Genomic DNA, 18194 nt, shown 5'->3' with positions numbered 1-18194 from the left:
ACGACCGAAAGATTTGCACGGTCGTAAGCGCGCAAGCAAGCAAGCAAGCGAACTTAATATAGAGGATTTAAAAAGTGTAAAGTGCGCAAAGAAACGTGGAGAAGCTCAAGCTCGGAATCGCATTGTGAGACAGAAAAGAGGAGCATGCGAAGTCAATAGCCTACACAACCTAAAACGCCACAACTCAAACTGTTAATAAAAGTAGAGAGGATATTACGACTGATGGGGTCACAAATAGTGGCAGCTCAGGAATGGAATGCTGTTGAGAGCGCGCCCACCAGGGAGATGGAACGATTAAAGCAACTCGTTTGGAGGTGCTAGGCGGATTGCTTTGAGAGATGGGAAGGCATTTGTGCAGCAGTGGATAGATCGTCGCTGGCGATGATGTGGTGCCAATAAAAAAAATCATTAAAATGCACACGCATACACTCACTTGCTCTCTTGGCTTCTTGCAAGCTCGTAAAAATTCCTGGGAGACTTTACACAATACCGTTTTGGGCTGGAAACATTTCAATATGTGTCCCAGGGGGCCAAGTGGAAAAAAAACATACATTTGTTTTTCTTACACCAGCGGGGAGAACATCACGAGGTTAATGAGGTTAAAACAATAATTGGCTACATCCTGACAAAATGGCAATGAATGAGAGGGAACCATTTGCCACATCCGAGGGGTGAAATCCAGGACCAGGAGTTTTCAAAACTCGATCACCCCCCATGAAGAAGTGGCACATTCCATTCCTAATTACTAACATGCGCGCGCTGTCATAGTGTATTGCTGCAGGGCATGCGAGTGTGGGCAGGGATTGTGGAATGCTTCGGTTTACAAAGAGGGTCTTCTTCACTTTCCACTGCTTGCTACACCACTGCTGGATGAGGGCCTTCCTGTACCGTTCGGATCATGTTTTTTTTTACCATACTTCGCCACGCTGGTTTGGTGAAAACATGCGGCATAGATGCGGGAGCGTAAAAGTACAGCACAGCAATTGATTTTTTCCGCGCTTTCCACCATTTCGCACCCGCTGTGCATGTTAGTCACCCATCCAATCACTCTCCAGGCTTAACCTTGCTTAGTTTCCGAGATCTGATGAGATTTCATCGATCAATTGCCATCCCTTTATAGAATTGAAAAAAATGTATTCCACACTGGTTCAGACGTCTTGAGAGGACCCACACTTTGCCCCACTACACGTGACCTGTCGATCGACTAACCGTGGTGTTCCCACTTATACTCGCTTGTACCACGAGGTGGACAGAGACGGGGAGGTTTTCTGGATCTTGCCCCATGGTTTCCACGGACGTGCAGCTAAGATAAAAGCAGCTTTGCAAGTCCAACGTGTTTGTACGTTGAACTGTTTTCGCACCGTACGTAGCCAACCGTGCTAATTGGCGTTGTCGGTGGGGAGGGGGTGGGAAGGATAACAAACTAAACATAAAAAATCAGTTCTGAAGAAATGAATTTTCAATCTAAATTTGAAAGTGCATCAGAAGAGCGTTCCAGATGGCCGCAGAAGTGCATCTGAGAGCGCCACGCGATGCAGCGACCGCCTTCGTTCGACGGCGAGCCAAACGCCGCTGCTGTGGGGATGACCGGAGTTCACGTGATGATGGTTTATTCTCCTTGATGACTTTGCTCCTTGATCATTAAATGACGGCAGCGTCCCTAGCGACTGACGTTCTACCTCGTCTGTCTAGCGCCATACAGAGAAGCCACAGAGAAGCCACAATGCCATTATGAGAGCGTAGCCATTTATGACCGTTTGGGTTCGTAAAAATTGTTTTTCATATTTGGAAAAACATTTAATTTTTTTAGTTCCCCCAATGCATTGCATAAAAAAATGTGCTTTGGCCGTCACGTCACGTGATCAATAATCCATGAGGAAATTCTCACGGAGCGGTCGTAAACCCCACGTGCCCGAACGAACGACTTTGTCACGGCACTTTCTCCGGCAAAAACATGTTTTCAAGTGTCGTTTTTGTCGTTCGCACGCTAGGGGCCGCACGTTCCCACGTTGCTCTCTCCGCTGCGAGTTTGTCGCGTAACAGAACCGACCTTTACCGCATTTGTAATTCCCAAGAGTGGGAATTTAGCCAAATTAAATGCAGAACCGAATTGTGGTGAGCAGTCTGAGACCGTCAACCCACTACACGTGAGAACAGGCGGCCAGGTGGCTCAGTGACAGCGAGCGGCTCACGAATCGGAAGGTTGCGAGTTCAAATACTGGTCGGAAGTTGACTGCCAGACTCAATAAAATAGGTACCAATTTGTGGGTAAGCCAACAGTGGTCGTCATATGGATCGACTCGCCCCCCGCTATAGGAATGTGGAATTGACATCAGTGGCTCTGCATGGCTGTAAACAGGCAGGACATGAGCACCAATGCCTCGGTGCTCACGTGAGCATGAAATCACGTTGACTTTGACCCTAACCATGGCCGGTAGTTGAACCACGGTTGATAGAAGTGCAGAGAGGGAGGAAAGGGGCAGCAAAGATAGAGGGGGAAGATGCTGCTTGGCACGGCTCGCGCAAACCACCCAACTCGACGTTGCCTCTTGACCTGAACGCGTCCGCTCGGTCGCCGTCCGCTCTTCCCCCCCCCCACCAGCGACGGCGACGGAACCCAGGACACGCGGGACAACTGCCCGACGACTCCCAACAGCTCGCAGCTCGACACGGACCACGACGGCATGGGCGACGAGTGCGACGACGACGACGACAACGACGGCATCCCCGACTACCTCGCGCCCGGCCCCGACAACTGCCGCCTCGTCGCCAACCCCAAGCAGGTCGACTCGGACGGTGAGGCGGTGGTGGGAAGTGGCGGCGCAAGCGGTGCCCTCTCCGCGGTACCAGCGCGGGTGCATGGATACAGCCGCCGGCCGAAGTGCACACTGGCTGGGAAACGATTCCACCATGACCCGCTCCTAGGTCGACGCGACCTTAATTGAGTACCTGGCGCTGCGGGTTATAACGTCGCCTCTGGGGGAGGCGCAGGCGCGTGGTTACGGTGCTGGCCTCGTCGCAACGTCAAGCACCGTACAGCCTGTAAAGCCAAACTGAGGATCTCTTGTTTGGTCGCACTTTACGCGATAAATCATTTGAGGGTGGCCACGCCTGACATCGGCACTCCGCGCAGCCCGGTTCTCGCGTGCCGGCCGACTCTCGAGAGCGCAGCACGTTGCCTCGCCGCTGAGACGGGAGACAAAGGCGATGTTTGTGTTTGATGGTTTCCTTCGCTCGCAGAGTGCGGTCGGCGTCACTGCGCTCGGTGGAAGTGGCAAATATCGGATTCCTGCAGGCAGCCCCAGGCTCGTGGCATTTAGCGCGTTGCCAACCGCGTTGCCAATAAACCGCAGCCAATCGGACTACGGATGGGGCTACCAATTGGCTGCGGGGTTGTTGTGTTTTTTCGTTGTTGTTTTTTTTTTATCGAACTATACACTCATTCCACGCGGCGAATTGTGCCAGACACTGAACGAATCTTGCAGAATGGATCTTACATAATTTCCCCGTCGAAAAGCGTTCTATTATTTTACATGCCAAAGCCTTCTTTGACTCGAAACTATTATTACTGCTACTACTATGCAAAGAACGAACACAGCTCAAGTTGAACACTGTTGTCACATATTCTTTGGGTCTTTCCGTAAATTCACGTAGATAGGTTCAAAGAAAATAACAAAAAAATAACAAAAAACTATGACGTTTCGATCACAACACAAACGATCGTTGTTATTTGTTTGCTGTTTTCTTTGAACCTATCTACGTGACTTTACCGAAAGACCCAAAGAATATGAATTCCTGCAGTCACGAAAGCTTTAAGTCAACTGTTGTCACATCTGCGGGTAGAGCACCCAGTTCCTACCCCACAATTTTGATCGTGCTGTTTGTTACCGGACACATGGCTTTTCGGACTGTTATTTGTGGCCTGTGCTCGGAGATTGTGATAGAAAATGTATTTTTAAAAATTCTATAATTCCACGAAAGTGCCAAATCAATCTTTACGCAAGCCAGACCCAGAGTTTTTAATATCCAGGATTGGACTGCTGCCGTTTGGCAGCGTCTCGTGTCGACCACTACAATCTGCAGTGGCGTGCAATGTCACGGACTCGCTGAACGTATGGCAGTGATTACCTTGTACAATGAACAAGTATGAACGTGACACTTTTAGTAGTTCGGTAACAAAAAAAACGCAATAATCAGGCAGCTGGGAAGGCTCGCTGAAGATGTTTCTCCTGTCGCTCTTAACATATTATATTTCCTTAGTTTGGCTTTTGGTCTTGGCATATCCACGGAATAATAAGAATTACACATATGCGGGTAAATAGATTGTTAAATGTTCACCAATATAATCACAGGCATTTTATTGGAATCCGTGGAATCGGAGTACAGAGGAATATTTCCCTTAGAAGTTTATATTACTAATCACTCGGTTGTCAGAAGTATAAGATATAATTTCACTGATATGAACCCGTGATAATGTTTCTTAAAAGATTTGCTGCAAACTAAATGCATTTATGGGAGAGAGGAAATAAGTCAGGATGAGCAAATAAAATGTTTGGTCTTGGGGGAGATATTTTAAATTAGAAAAGTCTTTTTATCGGTCTAATTTAATTTCTAAAAAACCTACAATTGAATATAAAACCACTGCGAAATAAACGTTTTAGAAACTTGCCCAACAATCAATGAATTTGGCATTAGCCAAACGAATGGGCCCTATCACGTGGAAACGGACTTCTCTGTGGCAGCATCACGGCCCAAATTTGCCAAACTTTAAATGGTAACAACAACAAAAAATGCACAAATTTATGAATTGGGAGACACAGAGCATCCGTGGTTTCGAATTGTGAACAACAACAAACACCTATCGGACCCTTCAGAAAAAAAGTCTTGAGACACCTCAGTGAGGCCTTCCTGGGTGAGCATGCAGCAGAGGTCGCAACCGGGTACCTGATACCCGTACCTTACCCGATACCCGGCTACCCGTACTCGGCCGGGTACGGGTACGGGTAGCCGTTTACGACCCTGGTGGGGCCGGGTACGGGTACGGGTAGGCCGTGAGTCACTGGTGAGTAGCCGTTTGTTACTCATTTCGGGTAGGGTACGGGTACGGGTAGAGAACGGCTACCCGTACCCGGTCTGGTACGGGTACGGGTACCCATTTGCGACCCTGGTGCGACCGGGTACGGGTAAGGAATCAAAACACGTTTGCGACCTCTGGCATGCAGTAGTAATAGTGAAGACAATGTGTCTCATGTATTTGTTTTGGTGCCATTTCTTAATTTGTTTATTCATTTGTGATTTTGCTTTGTAGTAGTAGGGTTTTCATTTGATTGGTAGTGGCTGTATATGGGATTAATTAATGTATCCTAGTCCCTCGGTTAACGGTGACATCGGCTAACAGTTTTTTCGGTTAACGTTTCGCCTCCCAAAGGACCCCGTGGCCTTCGGCGAACGTTCACATTGTGACTAACGGCAACGTCTTCTTGGTTATTTCGTTGTGGCCGAAACGTCGTGAGAATTATTTTATTATGTTTTATTTTTATTATTTTATTATTTCCACTCTACGTCACTTTACCGAAAGAACCAAGAAGATGAATCCCTGCAGTCACGAAAGAAGCTTTAAATCGAAATTTAACGGCCACGTGTTTACGTTATGCACACAGACGCAAATTTTGGGCCAATCGGAGCACTTGTAAGTCATTCCCTCAGCCAATCAGCGACGCCCATTTATGAGCGTTGAGACCTCGACTGCCTTTGTTGTGAATGCTTTTAATCACTAATGCCTGTATTCAATTAACAGTTATTTCGGTTAACAATAGTTTTCGTGGAGCGGATTAAAAATGTTAACCGAGGGACTACTGGACAAGCGTTATGGCATGCTATTAGCAGGAATGCCCCTTTATAAAATGGACGTGTTATTATAATTATTGTTGAGTGGCTTTTGGCCCTATGAAATGAAGCAGTTTGTCAGACGTGGCCCACAGGGGCAATCGGTTCATCACTCTTGGTCTCTAGATCCCTGTGTAGTGTTGTACAGACGAACTCGTTGACGTCTTTTAGTAGCACACACTTTTATTTGTGAATACAGTCCCTATGCACTGAGGGGTATACGGTCCCCTCACCCGTTACACTCCGAACGTACAAGCCTACAGGCTACTCATACCCTGCTCCTTCAGTGTCCTCTGACTGGACCTAGGGAGATGTCTCCCTGACCACTGGTTACTCTGAGCCCTAGCCCTTATAAGGGCTGGAGGGCTTGGTCCAGGGTCCTATGCTTCTTCCGCCGTCTTGGGTCTTCGTGTCGTCGAACTCCCCGAGAGCTCTGAGCGTTCTGGCTTTATACTCGTTCGTGGCCGGGTTGTCCAATCCCCGGCCACCTTGTGGAACCCTGTGATTGGTCGTTCCCCATCTGCTTTTCGATCCCAATTTACCCTATCTGACCCTGACCGTTAGGTCGCGCGGGAAAACCTTGTTTACGGTCAGCTCTCACAACTTGTGAGACCCTGACCGTTAGTTTGAGCGGGAAACCCTTGTCAACGATTAGCTCTCCCTGTTTGTGAATATCGAGTGGGTAACTCTACTACACCTGCGTGAACTGAAGGTTCGGCCTCGTCTTTTAGAGGGGTACTGATGGTACGGGATGGCCAACGCGTGTTGGGCCCCCCTTCCTCCCTTCCTGTGCAGGCGACGGAGTGGGCGACATCTGCGAGGGCGACTTCGACAACGACCGCGTGATCGACCGCATCGACGTGTGCCCGGAGAACGCCGAGGTCACCATGACCGACTTCCGCGCCTACCAGACGGTGGTGCTCGACCCCGAGGGCGACGCGCAGATCGACCCGCACTGGGTGGTGCTCAACCAGGTGGGGCGACTCTCTTCATAATAAAGGTTTTTGGGTCAGATCGCGTTATTTGTAAATGTGTCGTAACCCTCCACCACCCGACACGGCCAAAGAGTAAAAAATGTGTCACGTTTTCAAAGGACAAATTAATTGATTTCTTTAGCTCACCAGTGTGCTGAAGAGATAATCAACAGCATTTTAAAATTTGAATACAACGTTTCGCTGATAATTACAATCAGCAAGAATTCTTGCCCGATGAAGCTGATTGATTCTCTCTTCAGCACACCGGTGGGCAAAACCGGTGGGCTAAAGAAGTCAATTAATTTGTCCTTTGAAAACGTGACATTTTTTACTGTTTGGTCATGTCGGGTGGTGGAGGGTTATGACACATTTATAAATAACGCGATCTGACCCAAAAACCTATATTATGAATATTGGTCGCGAAAGCCTACGTGTTAAATTGGGTGACTCTCTGTTCGCGCGCGGAGCGAAAAAACGACGCTCCGTCCGCGGCCACGTGCGATTCTCCCACTCGTGCAAGCGGTGGGCAAAACATCGATCAAGAGATTATTGTTATTTTCGGTGGATCTCAAGATGAATCGGAACAGATAGGTTTTTTTTCTCGTGACGGCTGATGGCAAATCAGCTCGATGGCTACTTCGTCAGCCACGACTGGATGAAGGGCTCACGGGACCATGCTTCTGTGCGGATTGGTCAAGAGGAGGCCCAGGACCGGTTCAGATATCGCACGCAGCTGAAATTAGCCATGGCTGGGAATCGAACACGGGTGGCCAAATTTGTCCAAATCAGAATATTCATTCATACTGGAGGAATCTGATAAGCCACAAAGTTATTTATCACAGATGTCCAGTCATAAACATAAAAATCCCAAATGAGTACGGTAATTCGTACGTTAAAAAAACATTATAACTTTTACCAATAGATGACGCTCGTACTTTAGCTGTACTCTATATGGGGGTAATTGTTGGTCACAGTTTTTCTGGTGGCTTGCAGAATACGGTGAGTTCCACCAGAATGGGTCACGATGCTCGGTGTATTGGCCATTGCCGGGTTATGCTGATTTGGAATTATTATTCACACGTTACCTTATGTTGGTGTCGCCGAGTAGTGGATACTTTGCACTGAAACCCCCAAGCATTATAGATTAGCCCGTGTGTGGCTCGTACGGCCGAATAAAGGGGAGGAAGTAAAAACGCACCACCTCCATCGTTACCCCCTTACCGTGTCTTTGCTCGCATTTAGGGGCATGGGCCCTTATTTCGGAACGTCGCCTGAAACGTTTACCCTTTATTGGATAGCACAGTGTCACTGAAGAAGGCAGTAGGTTTTTTGTTGATGTTGCATTTGCGGTTTGTACGCCACTGCCAACAATTCCCTGTGGTCGTAAACGGTCAGCAAAAAGCTGGGCTTGGTGAGCACCCCCTCGTGAGCGCTCAGCTCAGAGGTCGCCCGCTCCATCGGGGTGCACGCCAAAGTGCACGGGGTACGACCGCAGCTCGTCGCTCGGCAGCTCGCGTCTGGTGCAGTGCGGCCACTCGCACCTCTGCCAAGCCGTCCCGGCCGGCGTGGTGGGGTCTGTCAAATACGTGCTCGCAGAGGCCCTTGTGCCAACAGTGGGGCGAGTCAGCAATTGCGGGGGCCTGCACGCAGACACGTGTTCATCATTGGCGGTGTCAGAATCGTTTGGCAACATAAACTAAAATGTTTTTATTTTATTTTACTAGGTAAAGCCCCACACAGAAGCGACCTGGCTTTTACAAGTCATAGCCCAACGAAGTGGCTTATCATCACTTGGAATTTTATTGCGGCTGAATACTCATGATTCTAAATGTGGAGGGAAAAACCGTAAGACCCTGAGAAAAATCCACGTGACCACGGGGAGAGAGTCACCGCAAACTCTAAACAGCCGTCAAGGTCTGGATTTAATCCATGACCTCCTGTGAGCAGGAGAGGAGTGAGTGCAGTAGCATCTTTGCCGCTGGAGGCTATCGAAGCACGTGGCAGGTTTCCACGGCATAGGGGGGGGAGGCAAGTGTCAATGTCCCACAGTTTGATGAGTCATGTGACAATGTGTCACGCAAGAGCAATGGCGAGCAGCAGCTCGCCTCGGGTTACCGCCGTGACCGTGTCGCAAGTAAAGACACGAACGCTTCCCCTTGGAACTATTTCGCCGCTCGTCGTGAGCTGGGGCTTCTGTACGTTTACCCCTGTAGGCTTTGTTGTGCAAAGGTAAAGGTGCAGCCCTGCAATTGCTCGCTCGCGCCACTGCCGGCGGAAGGGCCTACGCTAGATGGAGCTCTCCAGAGACTCTGTTCACCCCCATGACTCGACCACACTGGCTGCAAGCGTAAGTGGGCTAGGGCATGACGGATCGCTACACGGGGCAATGGCCGATGGGTGAGACTGGTGATGGAATGGCAGCCAAAGTGGTGAACATCAGACTAAAACTAAACTTTTTTTTTATCTCACTGAGCTATACAGCTCTTTTTCCAAAGCGACCTGGTCATCACAAATGAAAGCTCATAAAAGTGGCTTATCATGTAGAAATGTATAACAGCCAAACATTCTAAACGCACGTTGATTCTAAATGTGGAGGGGAAAACCGGAGGACCCGGAGAAAAATCCACATGACCACGGGGAGGGAGACACCACAAACTCCAAATAAACAGCAGGGGTCAGGCTTGGGATCGAACCCACGACCTCCTGTATACCAGGCAAGGTAGTTAACATCTCACCACCGTGGCACCCCTAACATGCCTCTCGAGTAGGACGACCCCAGAGAGGGAGCGATGGATATCAACTCGCGCGTGCACGCCGAATATGCATTGTGGCATCGTGGTACCATGAGGGATGGCAAGGGTTTTCATCCAGCAGTGGCTAGAACATGCCTAGCAATGGTAATCGTCTGCTCACACTTGTCCTTCTGTCACCTGCGCAGGGCATGGAGATCGTGCAGACCATGAACAGCGACCCGGGTCTTGCTGTTGGTAAGTGAGGCACGAGAGTCGAAGCGAGTTTCTGCGTAAAGACGGCTGGTGAAAACTTCCACATTCCTATGGCGGGAGTGAGTCTATCCATGAGGACAATCGCTTTTGACTTCCACCGGAAAGTCGTACTCATTTTATTGACCTTGAAGAGATGATGAATTACCGTGCCAACCGGGATTTGACGTACGAGGCATATCATTTTACGCTGAATGGACTGTGGTGTTGTGTAGTCGTGGCAAGGAGTCGAACCCACGTTGTTTATGATCGTCGCGCAGTCAAAGCTAATACAAAAAAGATAAAGATCCCCCATGTAGCCTCCGTAGACTGTTGGGGCAGGTACTGCACCTACGAAGCGAACGGTACTGAGCACCAAGCTCATTTCTAGACAGCAAAAGGTACTGTTGTGACAACCACAGCATCGGTCCTCCCATCCTGCCGTCGATGTCGTGTGCCATTACCATAGAGATAAACATCCCCCGTATAGCCTTAACGGACTGTTGGGGCAAGTGTTGTTAGTGAGCACCTATGAAGGGCGCCACGGCACACGAGAGGGTGGGTGGCAGGCACCACGCACGGCCGCCTTTGTCTCCCCAGTTGCGGTGTTTACACACCTCACCGGGAATTAACTTAAGGCTGAGTTGACCTAGGGGAGGCCCAAAACCGCTTCCGATAATCTGTCGCCGGTGTTGGCGCTGAGCAGCAACCGATCTCGGGTCGCTGGGTTCACGCTAACCGCTGCGCCACCACTCCCACGAGTGCATGCATGACGCACACAAACTCAGCGGAGTGGAGACAATCGCATGGGTTCTTCACCGTTGCGCTGTGTTGCTCTCTTGACGTGTTGTCGGGTCATACCGTGGTGGTGGTCGTGGTGGTGTTTGTTGTTGTTGTTGAGCACGATATCCAGTCGAGTTCCTGAAGAAGCTCCCGGCACGTGAAGTGAAACGTCGGACATGGTGCCGAGAGACACACGGTGCAATCCGAAAACGCGTCGGAGAGCTTGAACCTTCTATATTGAAAACTAATTTTCATAAATTGGAAACTTCATTTCTTTAGAATTGCTTTTTGTGTTTAGTTTTGCTGTCCTTCCCCCACACCTCTGATTGGCACGGTTGGTTATGTGCTGTGCGAAAGAAGTTCAACTTACATACGAGTCAACATTGACTCGTTGGAGTACAACAATTCGTTTAATCCTTCTGAGTTAATTTTCAGAGTTTTGCCAAGTGGTTGAGTCGAGTCTGCTTTGATAATCACAGAGGCATGGCCTGAGCAGGTGAATTCATGAATTAATGGAGAGCACCTTCCGCATGTAATTCACAAAAGTGTGCGCAACTACATTTACCAGCTGTGAACATGCTCAAAACAAAATCGACACACTGGAAATTGGATCAGTGAATCCCTGCCTCTCGTCAACAGCGACATCTGTGACCACGGCGGGTGCGGCAGATCCTTGAGTAAAATATTCACGGTTGAGATAAATGGTCGCAGCTTTACAAAAACACAAAGGGGGTCCCCATTTGCCCGCTTGGTGCTTGGCGTCTTCAACTGGCGGGCGCAACAGGCCAGACGTTAGCCTGCGAACACTCCTGGAGTGACCCGCCAAAAGATAATAAGATAGTGATTGGTGAGATGAAAGAGAGAGATAAATAAATAAGCGATGGAGATGAGAGAGGGAGAGAGAGCTATGGAAAACAGATAGAGATGAGTGCAATGAAAGTGAGATTAGTGAGAGAGAGATGAAAGGGCGACCCGGGTGATGGTGGCTATGCACGTGGCCTGTAATCTAGCCCTCTGCAGACAACAGTGCCATGGTGGCAGGATGTTAACTACTGCGCCTGGTATTCAGGAGGTCGTGGGTTCGAGCCCGACCTTGACGCCTGTATATTTGGAGTGTGCGTGTTTTTCTCACCATGGTCGCGTCAAATTTTTCTCAAGGTCCTCCAGTTCTTCCCTCCACATTTAGATTCAACATGTGTTAGCCCAGTGGCGCTGTGGTGGCTAGTCCAGTGGTTAGTCGAGTTGTTCCCCCCCAAGCCTTCCTGGACCTGCGGATTGCCGTCAACCTCCGATTAGCACGGTTGGCTACGTACGGTGCGAAAGAAGTTCAACGTACACACATGCAACCCTCAAAACATTTTCGGAGACCACCGTAAAATAGAGTTCTCTGCAAGCGTTTGGCGGACAGCATCCACGCGGTCTTGCGACCACCGGTGGTCCTCAGACTGCCGGTTGGGTAGAGAACTACCCGAGGAATGTGTAGACCATATGTCATGATTAAATCAAGTCACCCACTCCTGTTCTGTGATGATGATGATGATTACGTGATTTGACATGTTGTTCAGCGTTGTTGAGAATGGAGAACCACTGTGGATCGGATATATGTTGTATACATGTTGAACTTCGTTCACGCTGTACGTAGCCAACCGTGCTCATCGGAGATGCAAATGTACGTTGAATTTCGTTTGCGCCGTATTTAGCTAACAGTGCTAATCGTAGGTGCAACTACTGCCCCCCCCCCTCAACCCCCCCCCCCGCCCCCCCCCCCCCCCCCGGCTGTCCAGGTTACATCTCATTTAACGGCGTGGACTTCGAGGGCACGTTCCACGTGAACACCATCACGGATGACGACTACGCGGGCTTCATCTTCGGCTACCAGGACAGCGCCAGCTTCTACGTGGTGATGTGGAAGCAGACGGAGCAGACCTACTGGCAGGCCACGCCGTTCCGCGCCGTCGCCGAGCCGGGCCTGCAGCTCAAGGTGAGCGGCGGTGAGCGGTGAGGTGAGAGACCCCCCTCGCCGATGACGGTTCCCCGCGGGACATTTCAACGCTTGGCGATGTTGCCGCATTGTATCATCGGACCTCCCTTGCCGGTATCAAAATATAGAAATAGGTTTCATCCCTTTCTGGCAATGAAACAGTTGTGTTAAGATGTTAAAGCATCAAACTGGAACCTTTTGCAAGGAATCATGTCGGCATTAACCACAATACTTGTGGTGAACGTGCAAAGAAAAAAAGATGCTCTGATAGTATATAATGCATTGTCTTTGAAACTGTTTGGTCCACACTAGAAACAGCTTTATTTAGAGTCTAGTCTAAACGGCGTTAGACCAGAGGACGCCAAAATTCGAACAGCACAAAGACAGGGCATTGAGAGCTCGGGGTGAGCAGCTACATCATTGGACCTCCCTTGCCAGTATCAAAATATAGGAATAGGTTTTACTCTTTCCGGCAATAAAACAGTTGTGTTAAGATGGGAAAAATCACCAAACTGAAACCTTTTGCAAGGAATTGTGTCTGCGTTGTAGCTGATCACCCCGAGCACTCAATGTCCTGATAATGGCATTGTCTTTGTGCTGTTTGCCTGTTGGCGTCCTCTGGTCTAACGCTGCTTGAGACTCGGCTCTAAAGAAAGCTGTCTCAAGTATATGTGGTTAATGCAGACACGATTTCTTTAAAAAGGTTTCAGTTTGGTGTTTTAACATCTTAACACAACTGTTTCATTGCCAGAAAGGGTAAAAGCTGTTCTTATATTGCTGTAATGTATTTGCCCGAGCCAATTTTTCGTTGCAGGAAATGTGTTCTTTTTATTTAGTATCGAGTTATATTTTCGCAGCGTTTTTTTTTTATCTCTCCTGTAGCACGGTTGTCTTTGATTTAGATTTGCCGTGCATAATTTGCTTTCTCATTTTGATGACACGGGTCGCTCTTTCGAATGAGGCTATCATAGCCTTTTGAGTTCACACCTGGTTAAACACAAGAAACTGTTAACTCAATTGTAAACTCCCCGATGTTGTCTCAGCCTAATGTGAGTACCTGCTGCGGTGTGCAAACATCAGCAGTGGGGAGACAAAGGCGCCATGGTGGTGAGATGTTAACTTCCACGCCTGATATACAGGAGGTCCTGTGTTCGAGCCCGAACCTACGGCCTGTATATTTGGAGTTTGCAAGTTCTCCCTGTGGTTGCATGGATTCTTCTCCAGGTCCTCCAGTTTTTCCCTCCACATTTAGAAACGTGCGTTTAGAGTATTTAGCTGCTATACTTTTCCACGTGATGATAAGTCACTTTGTTGAGCTATCATTTGTGGCCAGGTGGCTTCTGAAAAAGCGCTATATAACTCAGTGGGCCTTACCTGCTAAAATAAAATACAAATTTCGCATCAAAGGTGCCCCAGCATGATGCTGACCCACCTCACCCCAAGGGTATCGCCATTCCGGCCTTCATAGCTTCTCGCTGACGGACACCCGCATCCACAGCCTGCTGTAAGGCCGCACGCTCACTCTCTCGCTCGCCGCACAGGCCGTGAAGTCGAGCTCGGGCCCCGGCGAGCGGCTGCGGAACGCGCTGTGGAACACGGGCGACACGGACGACCAGGTGAAGCTGCTGTGGAAGGACCCACGCAACGTCGGCTGGAAGGACAAGACCTCCTACCGCTGGCACCTCACGCACCGCCCGCAAGTCGGCTACATCAGGTGCGCGAGGACCGCTTCCGCTTTCCGAGGATGGCGACGACCTCCGTTTGTTTATTCGAGCGCTCAAGCGACGCGCCGTCTCGGGGCTCTCACCTGCTGGATGCGGGGTCTCCCCCCCAAAGCCGTACGGAACACGGGGAGTGGTTGCTTAAGGCGGAGAGCATAGAAGATTGCAGTCCAACAATGGATTTTTCATTCCCCATGTCCCTCTGCTACCCACCACGTGACCCCGGCAGCAGCCTATACCAACGTGTTGTGGAGGCCACGACGACCCATTGCATTAGTAGGAGTAACGGCAACCCCCCCCCCCCCCCCCCCCATTTCACCGGGCATGAAGCTGGACATCTGTGAGAAAGAGCTTCATAGCTCATCGGATTCCTCCAATCTAAATAAAGATCCTGATTCTGTATTCCAGCGCTGTGGAGGTGAGGGTGGTGGAAATTACAAATTGCTGTACCGCCCTCTCCTCCCCGTGGGTGTCAAGGTTGCCATTTCCCAGCTTGCCCGGTTATGGCAGTACTGCTCGTGGATTAATTCCCATTCGTACGAGATTTTCTCTGGGTACTCTCCGTTTTCTTCCCAAGTGTGCGAACACTCATTAATGGAGTTGGCCAAACATCCCAATACAGGAACGCAGAGCTTGGGCAATTGTTAGCGCCAGGTTCGGGCTGCCTTCCCCGCTTCTCTGCGGTCAAATTAAATCGGTGTTGGTACGAGATGCAATTCCACGAATGAGGCTGTGTACAATGTGAACGACCAGTGGATAAAATGCGTTGACAGCGCCACGTCTGACGATTCGCGCGCAGGGTGAAGCTCTTTGAGGGGGTGAGGCAGGTGGCCGACTCGGGGGTCATCATCGACACGACGATGCGGGGCGGCCGCCTCGGAGTCTTCTGCTTCTCGCAGGAGAACATCATCTGGTCCAACCTGCGCTACCGCTGCAACGGTGAGGCTTTTGCGCGGGCCCACGCGTGGCACAGCGAGCTTGCGATGGCTAGGAGATGTAAACTACCTCGCCCGGTATACAGGAGGTCGTGGGTTCGATCCCGAACCTAAGGCCTGTATATTTGGAGTTTCAAGTTCTCCCTGTGGTTGCATGGATTCTTCTCTGGGTCCTCCAGTTTCCCCTCCACGCTTAGAAACATGCATTTAGAGTATCTGGCTGCTATTCAAGGCCACAGTGCTTTCACGAATGTGTTGATATTTGCGTTGTTATTTGTTCTTGCACGCCGCTGCCAACGCAGCGGCAGCATCAGCACCGAATAATTTGTTTTATTACGGGCGTAGAGGGGAAAAGAATAGGGCACAGGGATATTACAACAGCAAGACGCACATTTATCACCAGAGTACATGGGAATGGAACATGGTACAAGAAACTGGATATTTTATTCATTTTTTTATGTATTACTTAGCATGCACTCATTTGCTCTGCCATGACACATCTCACTCGATATTTTCGACAATGAGTATTTCGCGGTGAAAACAATCTCTCCGACACTTTCATTCATGTCACATCTTCCAGGAAACCTTTTTCACAAAAGCCATTATCAAAACCGAAAGGGCACACGCACACAGACACACCCTTCTTGTTCTGAAAGATTTTAATTAAAACATTTTATATTCTCCCATTGTAGTTCACAACGCCGCGCGTCGAGTTAAACGTCTAATGTTTGCCATTCATGCTGACGCCAGCAGTTATCTCCAGATGACAGCGGTGCTCTTCATTCTTTTGAAATGTTCCCTCTTTTTTTTACTTTTGTTTGAACAGATACAATCCCATCGGACTTCGTGTCTTATCGAGCCCAGCAGGGAAGGGCTCAGGTTTAGAGAACGCCGCCTCCGGCGTTCAACCCTCCCGCGGCCGTCCACTCGACCGGGCATCATCAGAGCGCAGCGTCTGGGGGTGGAAACGCACGGCGCTCACCGCTCTCTCGTGCCACTCTCGCCTCACCGGGAGCTGCCTATGGGAGGGAGACCTCTCATCGATAGTCTTGGAAGTGACCCAATCTTTGCGAATGTATACAAAAGTCTATGCAGACTTTGACAAGTCAAGGAGTCTCCCCTGCTCGATTGGCCGTGCAGTGACGCTCATCTCAATTGGTCTACCACTCGTGGAATTTCCACATTCTTGTGGCAGATGACATTGTGTCAAAAGGACAGCTAACTATGGCAACCTTAGTGCCTGAATTCTGAAAATGTCATTCTAATGCATCCCATCTTCTGCATATATCTCATAACTCAAAAGCTGAGCAGGATTGTTGAGCCTGGATAGTTAGCACTTGGATGGATGATCACCATGCACAAAAATGTGGTTCTGGAGTCCCTCCATAGGAATGTGGAATTTCCGTGAATGGTTCAGGCTTGCCATTGGAACTGAGTTCTGCCCAGTGCTCATTTGAAGAGGGAGACAACTGTGACTTTGTGTGGAAAATTTAATTTCGTGTAACGTTTTGTCAATCCGAGTCGACACACACACAAACACACAAAACGCCGCGCCTCAGTGTTACGTCTTATCGAAAGGCAGAAATGCATTCGTCCACTCTGAGATCAGTACAGGAAAGGGCAGGGCAGACCAGCGCACGTACGGGGAACAACACGGTTTTCTTTCTATTTTCCACCCCATCCGAGGGTCTCCGGGGAAAACAAAGTTCCCCGAGTGCAGGTTTTCGCAAGATAGCGGCGGCGTTATCAGAGCTCGCCTGGGAAGCTGCTCGACAGCGACCGATGGACTTGTAAAACCTCTGTGGCTAAAAATGTTGCCGCTGCGTGCTCCGTGTTTGCACGTGAAGCAGTCGCATCAGTGGTGCGCCGTAGTTTGTTTCGCGGCGTAGGGTTTATCGCGCCCGTGCTTCGTTGACCCCCACTGCGTTTTCGGGGGGGGGGGGAGGTTTGTGCCGCGCGCTTTGGTTGTGCGCGATTTGTCCGACGTTCCGCTCCACGCGCCTGCGGCTTCTCCGCTTCGGAGTCGCGCGAAGAGGCCCCCCGCGGCGCGAGGAGCGGAAAGCGCCAGAACGCCGTGGCACACGGCGTGCGTGGTACAACACGAAAGCGCGTCGGGAGAGCTGTAAGCGCTGTGGTTATTCATTTGCACAGGCTTTGACCCGTTTATGTAATGTGTGTGTAGCGTCGTAGGTGGTTATTTCTATCATCATTGGTTTGTTTACTGTAGTTCGCTTATTGTTAGATGTTATACTAAAATCACGTTTAGCGCGCAGAGAGAGGGAAATATTGTTTATTTTTGCTCGTAGGGGCGCTATGCCATGCTGTGTTTTTTGTGACGACAAGTGTCTAGGTCACCTACGATATATGTATACTTTGCTGTTGGTAAAACGAGGCTGGATTGCTGTTGTGTTTTCAATGTGACTCTTGTGTCTTTAATTGGCATGCGGAGGGAGATTTCACCAATGTCGCCGACCTACATATGGAACATTTTAGCCAGTATCAAAATGATGAAAAAAATATAATCATAGATAGGCTTTACCTTCTGCCAATAAAACAGGTGTTAATATGTTGAAACACCAAATAGATATACCCACTGCAAGGCATCAAGTGTGCATTGACCACACGTCCTTGTGGCAAAACATGCACACAAACACGCTCTGATAATTTGTATTGTTGTTGAAACTGATTGGCCAACACCAAAGACAGCCTTCTTTATGGCCTAGTCTCACAAGTATTAGACCAGAGAACTCCAAAAGATATGGTAAAGCCTATTCTTATTTTTGTCATCACATGCCGACCCACATCGAAAGGTACAAAGACCGCAAGGCATTGCGAGATTCCAAACATTGCTCATAATTTTGCAGTCATAATTTTCATTTTATAAAGCGCTTTTTCATATGGAAATATTTCAAAGCGCTGGGCGTAAAACAATA

General features: G+C 49.3%; 1 protein-coding gene across 5 annotated transcripts in view; it reads left to right on the top strand.

The window, feature by feature from the left end:
* LOC133354296 (cartilage oligomeric matrix protein-like) overlaps positions 1-17677 on the top strand; it is a 43654-nt gene extending 25977 nt beyond the window's left edge. For all 5 annotated transcript variants that reach the window (XM_061571048.1, XM_061571047.1, XM_061571046.1 and 2 more), the window contains 7 exons: positions 2603-2796; positions 6682-6860; positions 9799-9847; positions 12409-12605; positions 14147-14319; positions 15126-15265; positions 16088-17677. In XM_061571048.1, the coding sequence (XP_061427032.1) occupies positions 2603-2796; positions 6682-6860; positions 9799-9847; positions 12409-12605; positions 14147-14319; positions 15126-15265; positions 16088-16146 (991 nt within the window). In that variant the 3' untranslated portion in view covers positions 16147-17677. The remainder of the gene's footprint in view (positions 1-2602; positions 2797-6681; positions 6861-9798; positions 9848-12408; positions 12606-14146; positions 14320-15125; positions 15266-16087) is intronic.
* Positions 17678-18194: the final 517 nt, after the last annotated feature.

This window comes from Lethenteron reissneri, chromosome 46, assembly GCF_015708825.2.
Source record: "Lethenteron reissneri isolate LAM-NWPU_2019-01 chromosome 46, ASM1570882v1, whole genome shotgun sequence".
NCBI lineage: Eukaryota > Metazoa > Chordata > Hyperoartia > Petromyzontiformes > Petromyzontidae > Lethenteron > Lethenteron reissneri.
The sequence above is the reverse complement of the archived record's forward strand: the minus strand, read 5'-3'. Positions and strand labels throughout refer to the sequence as shown.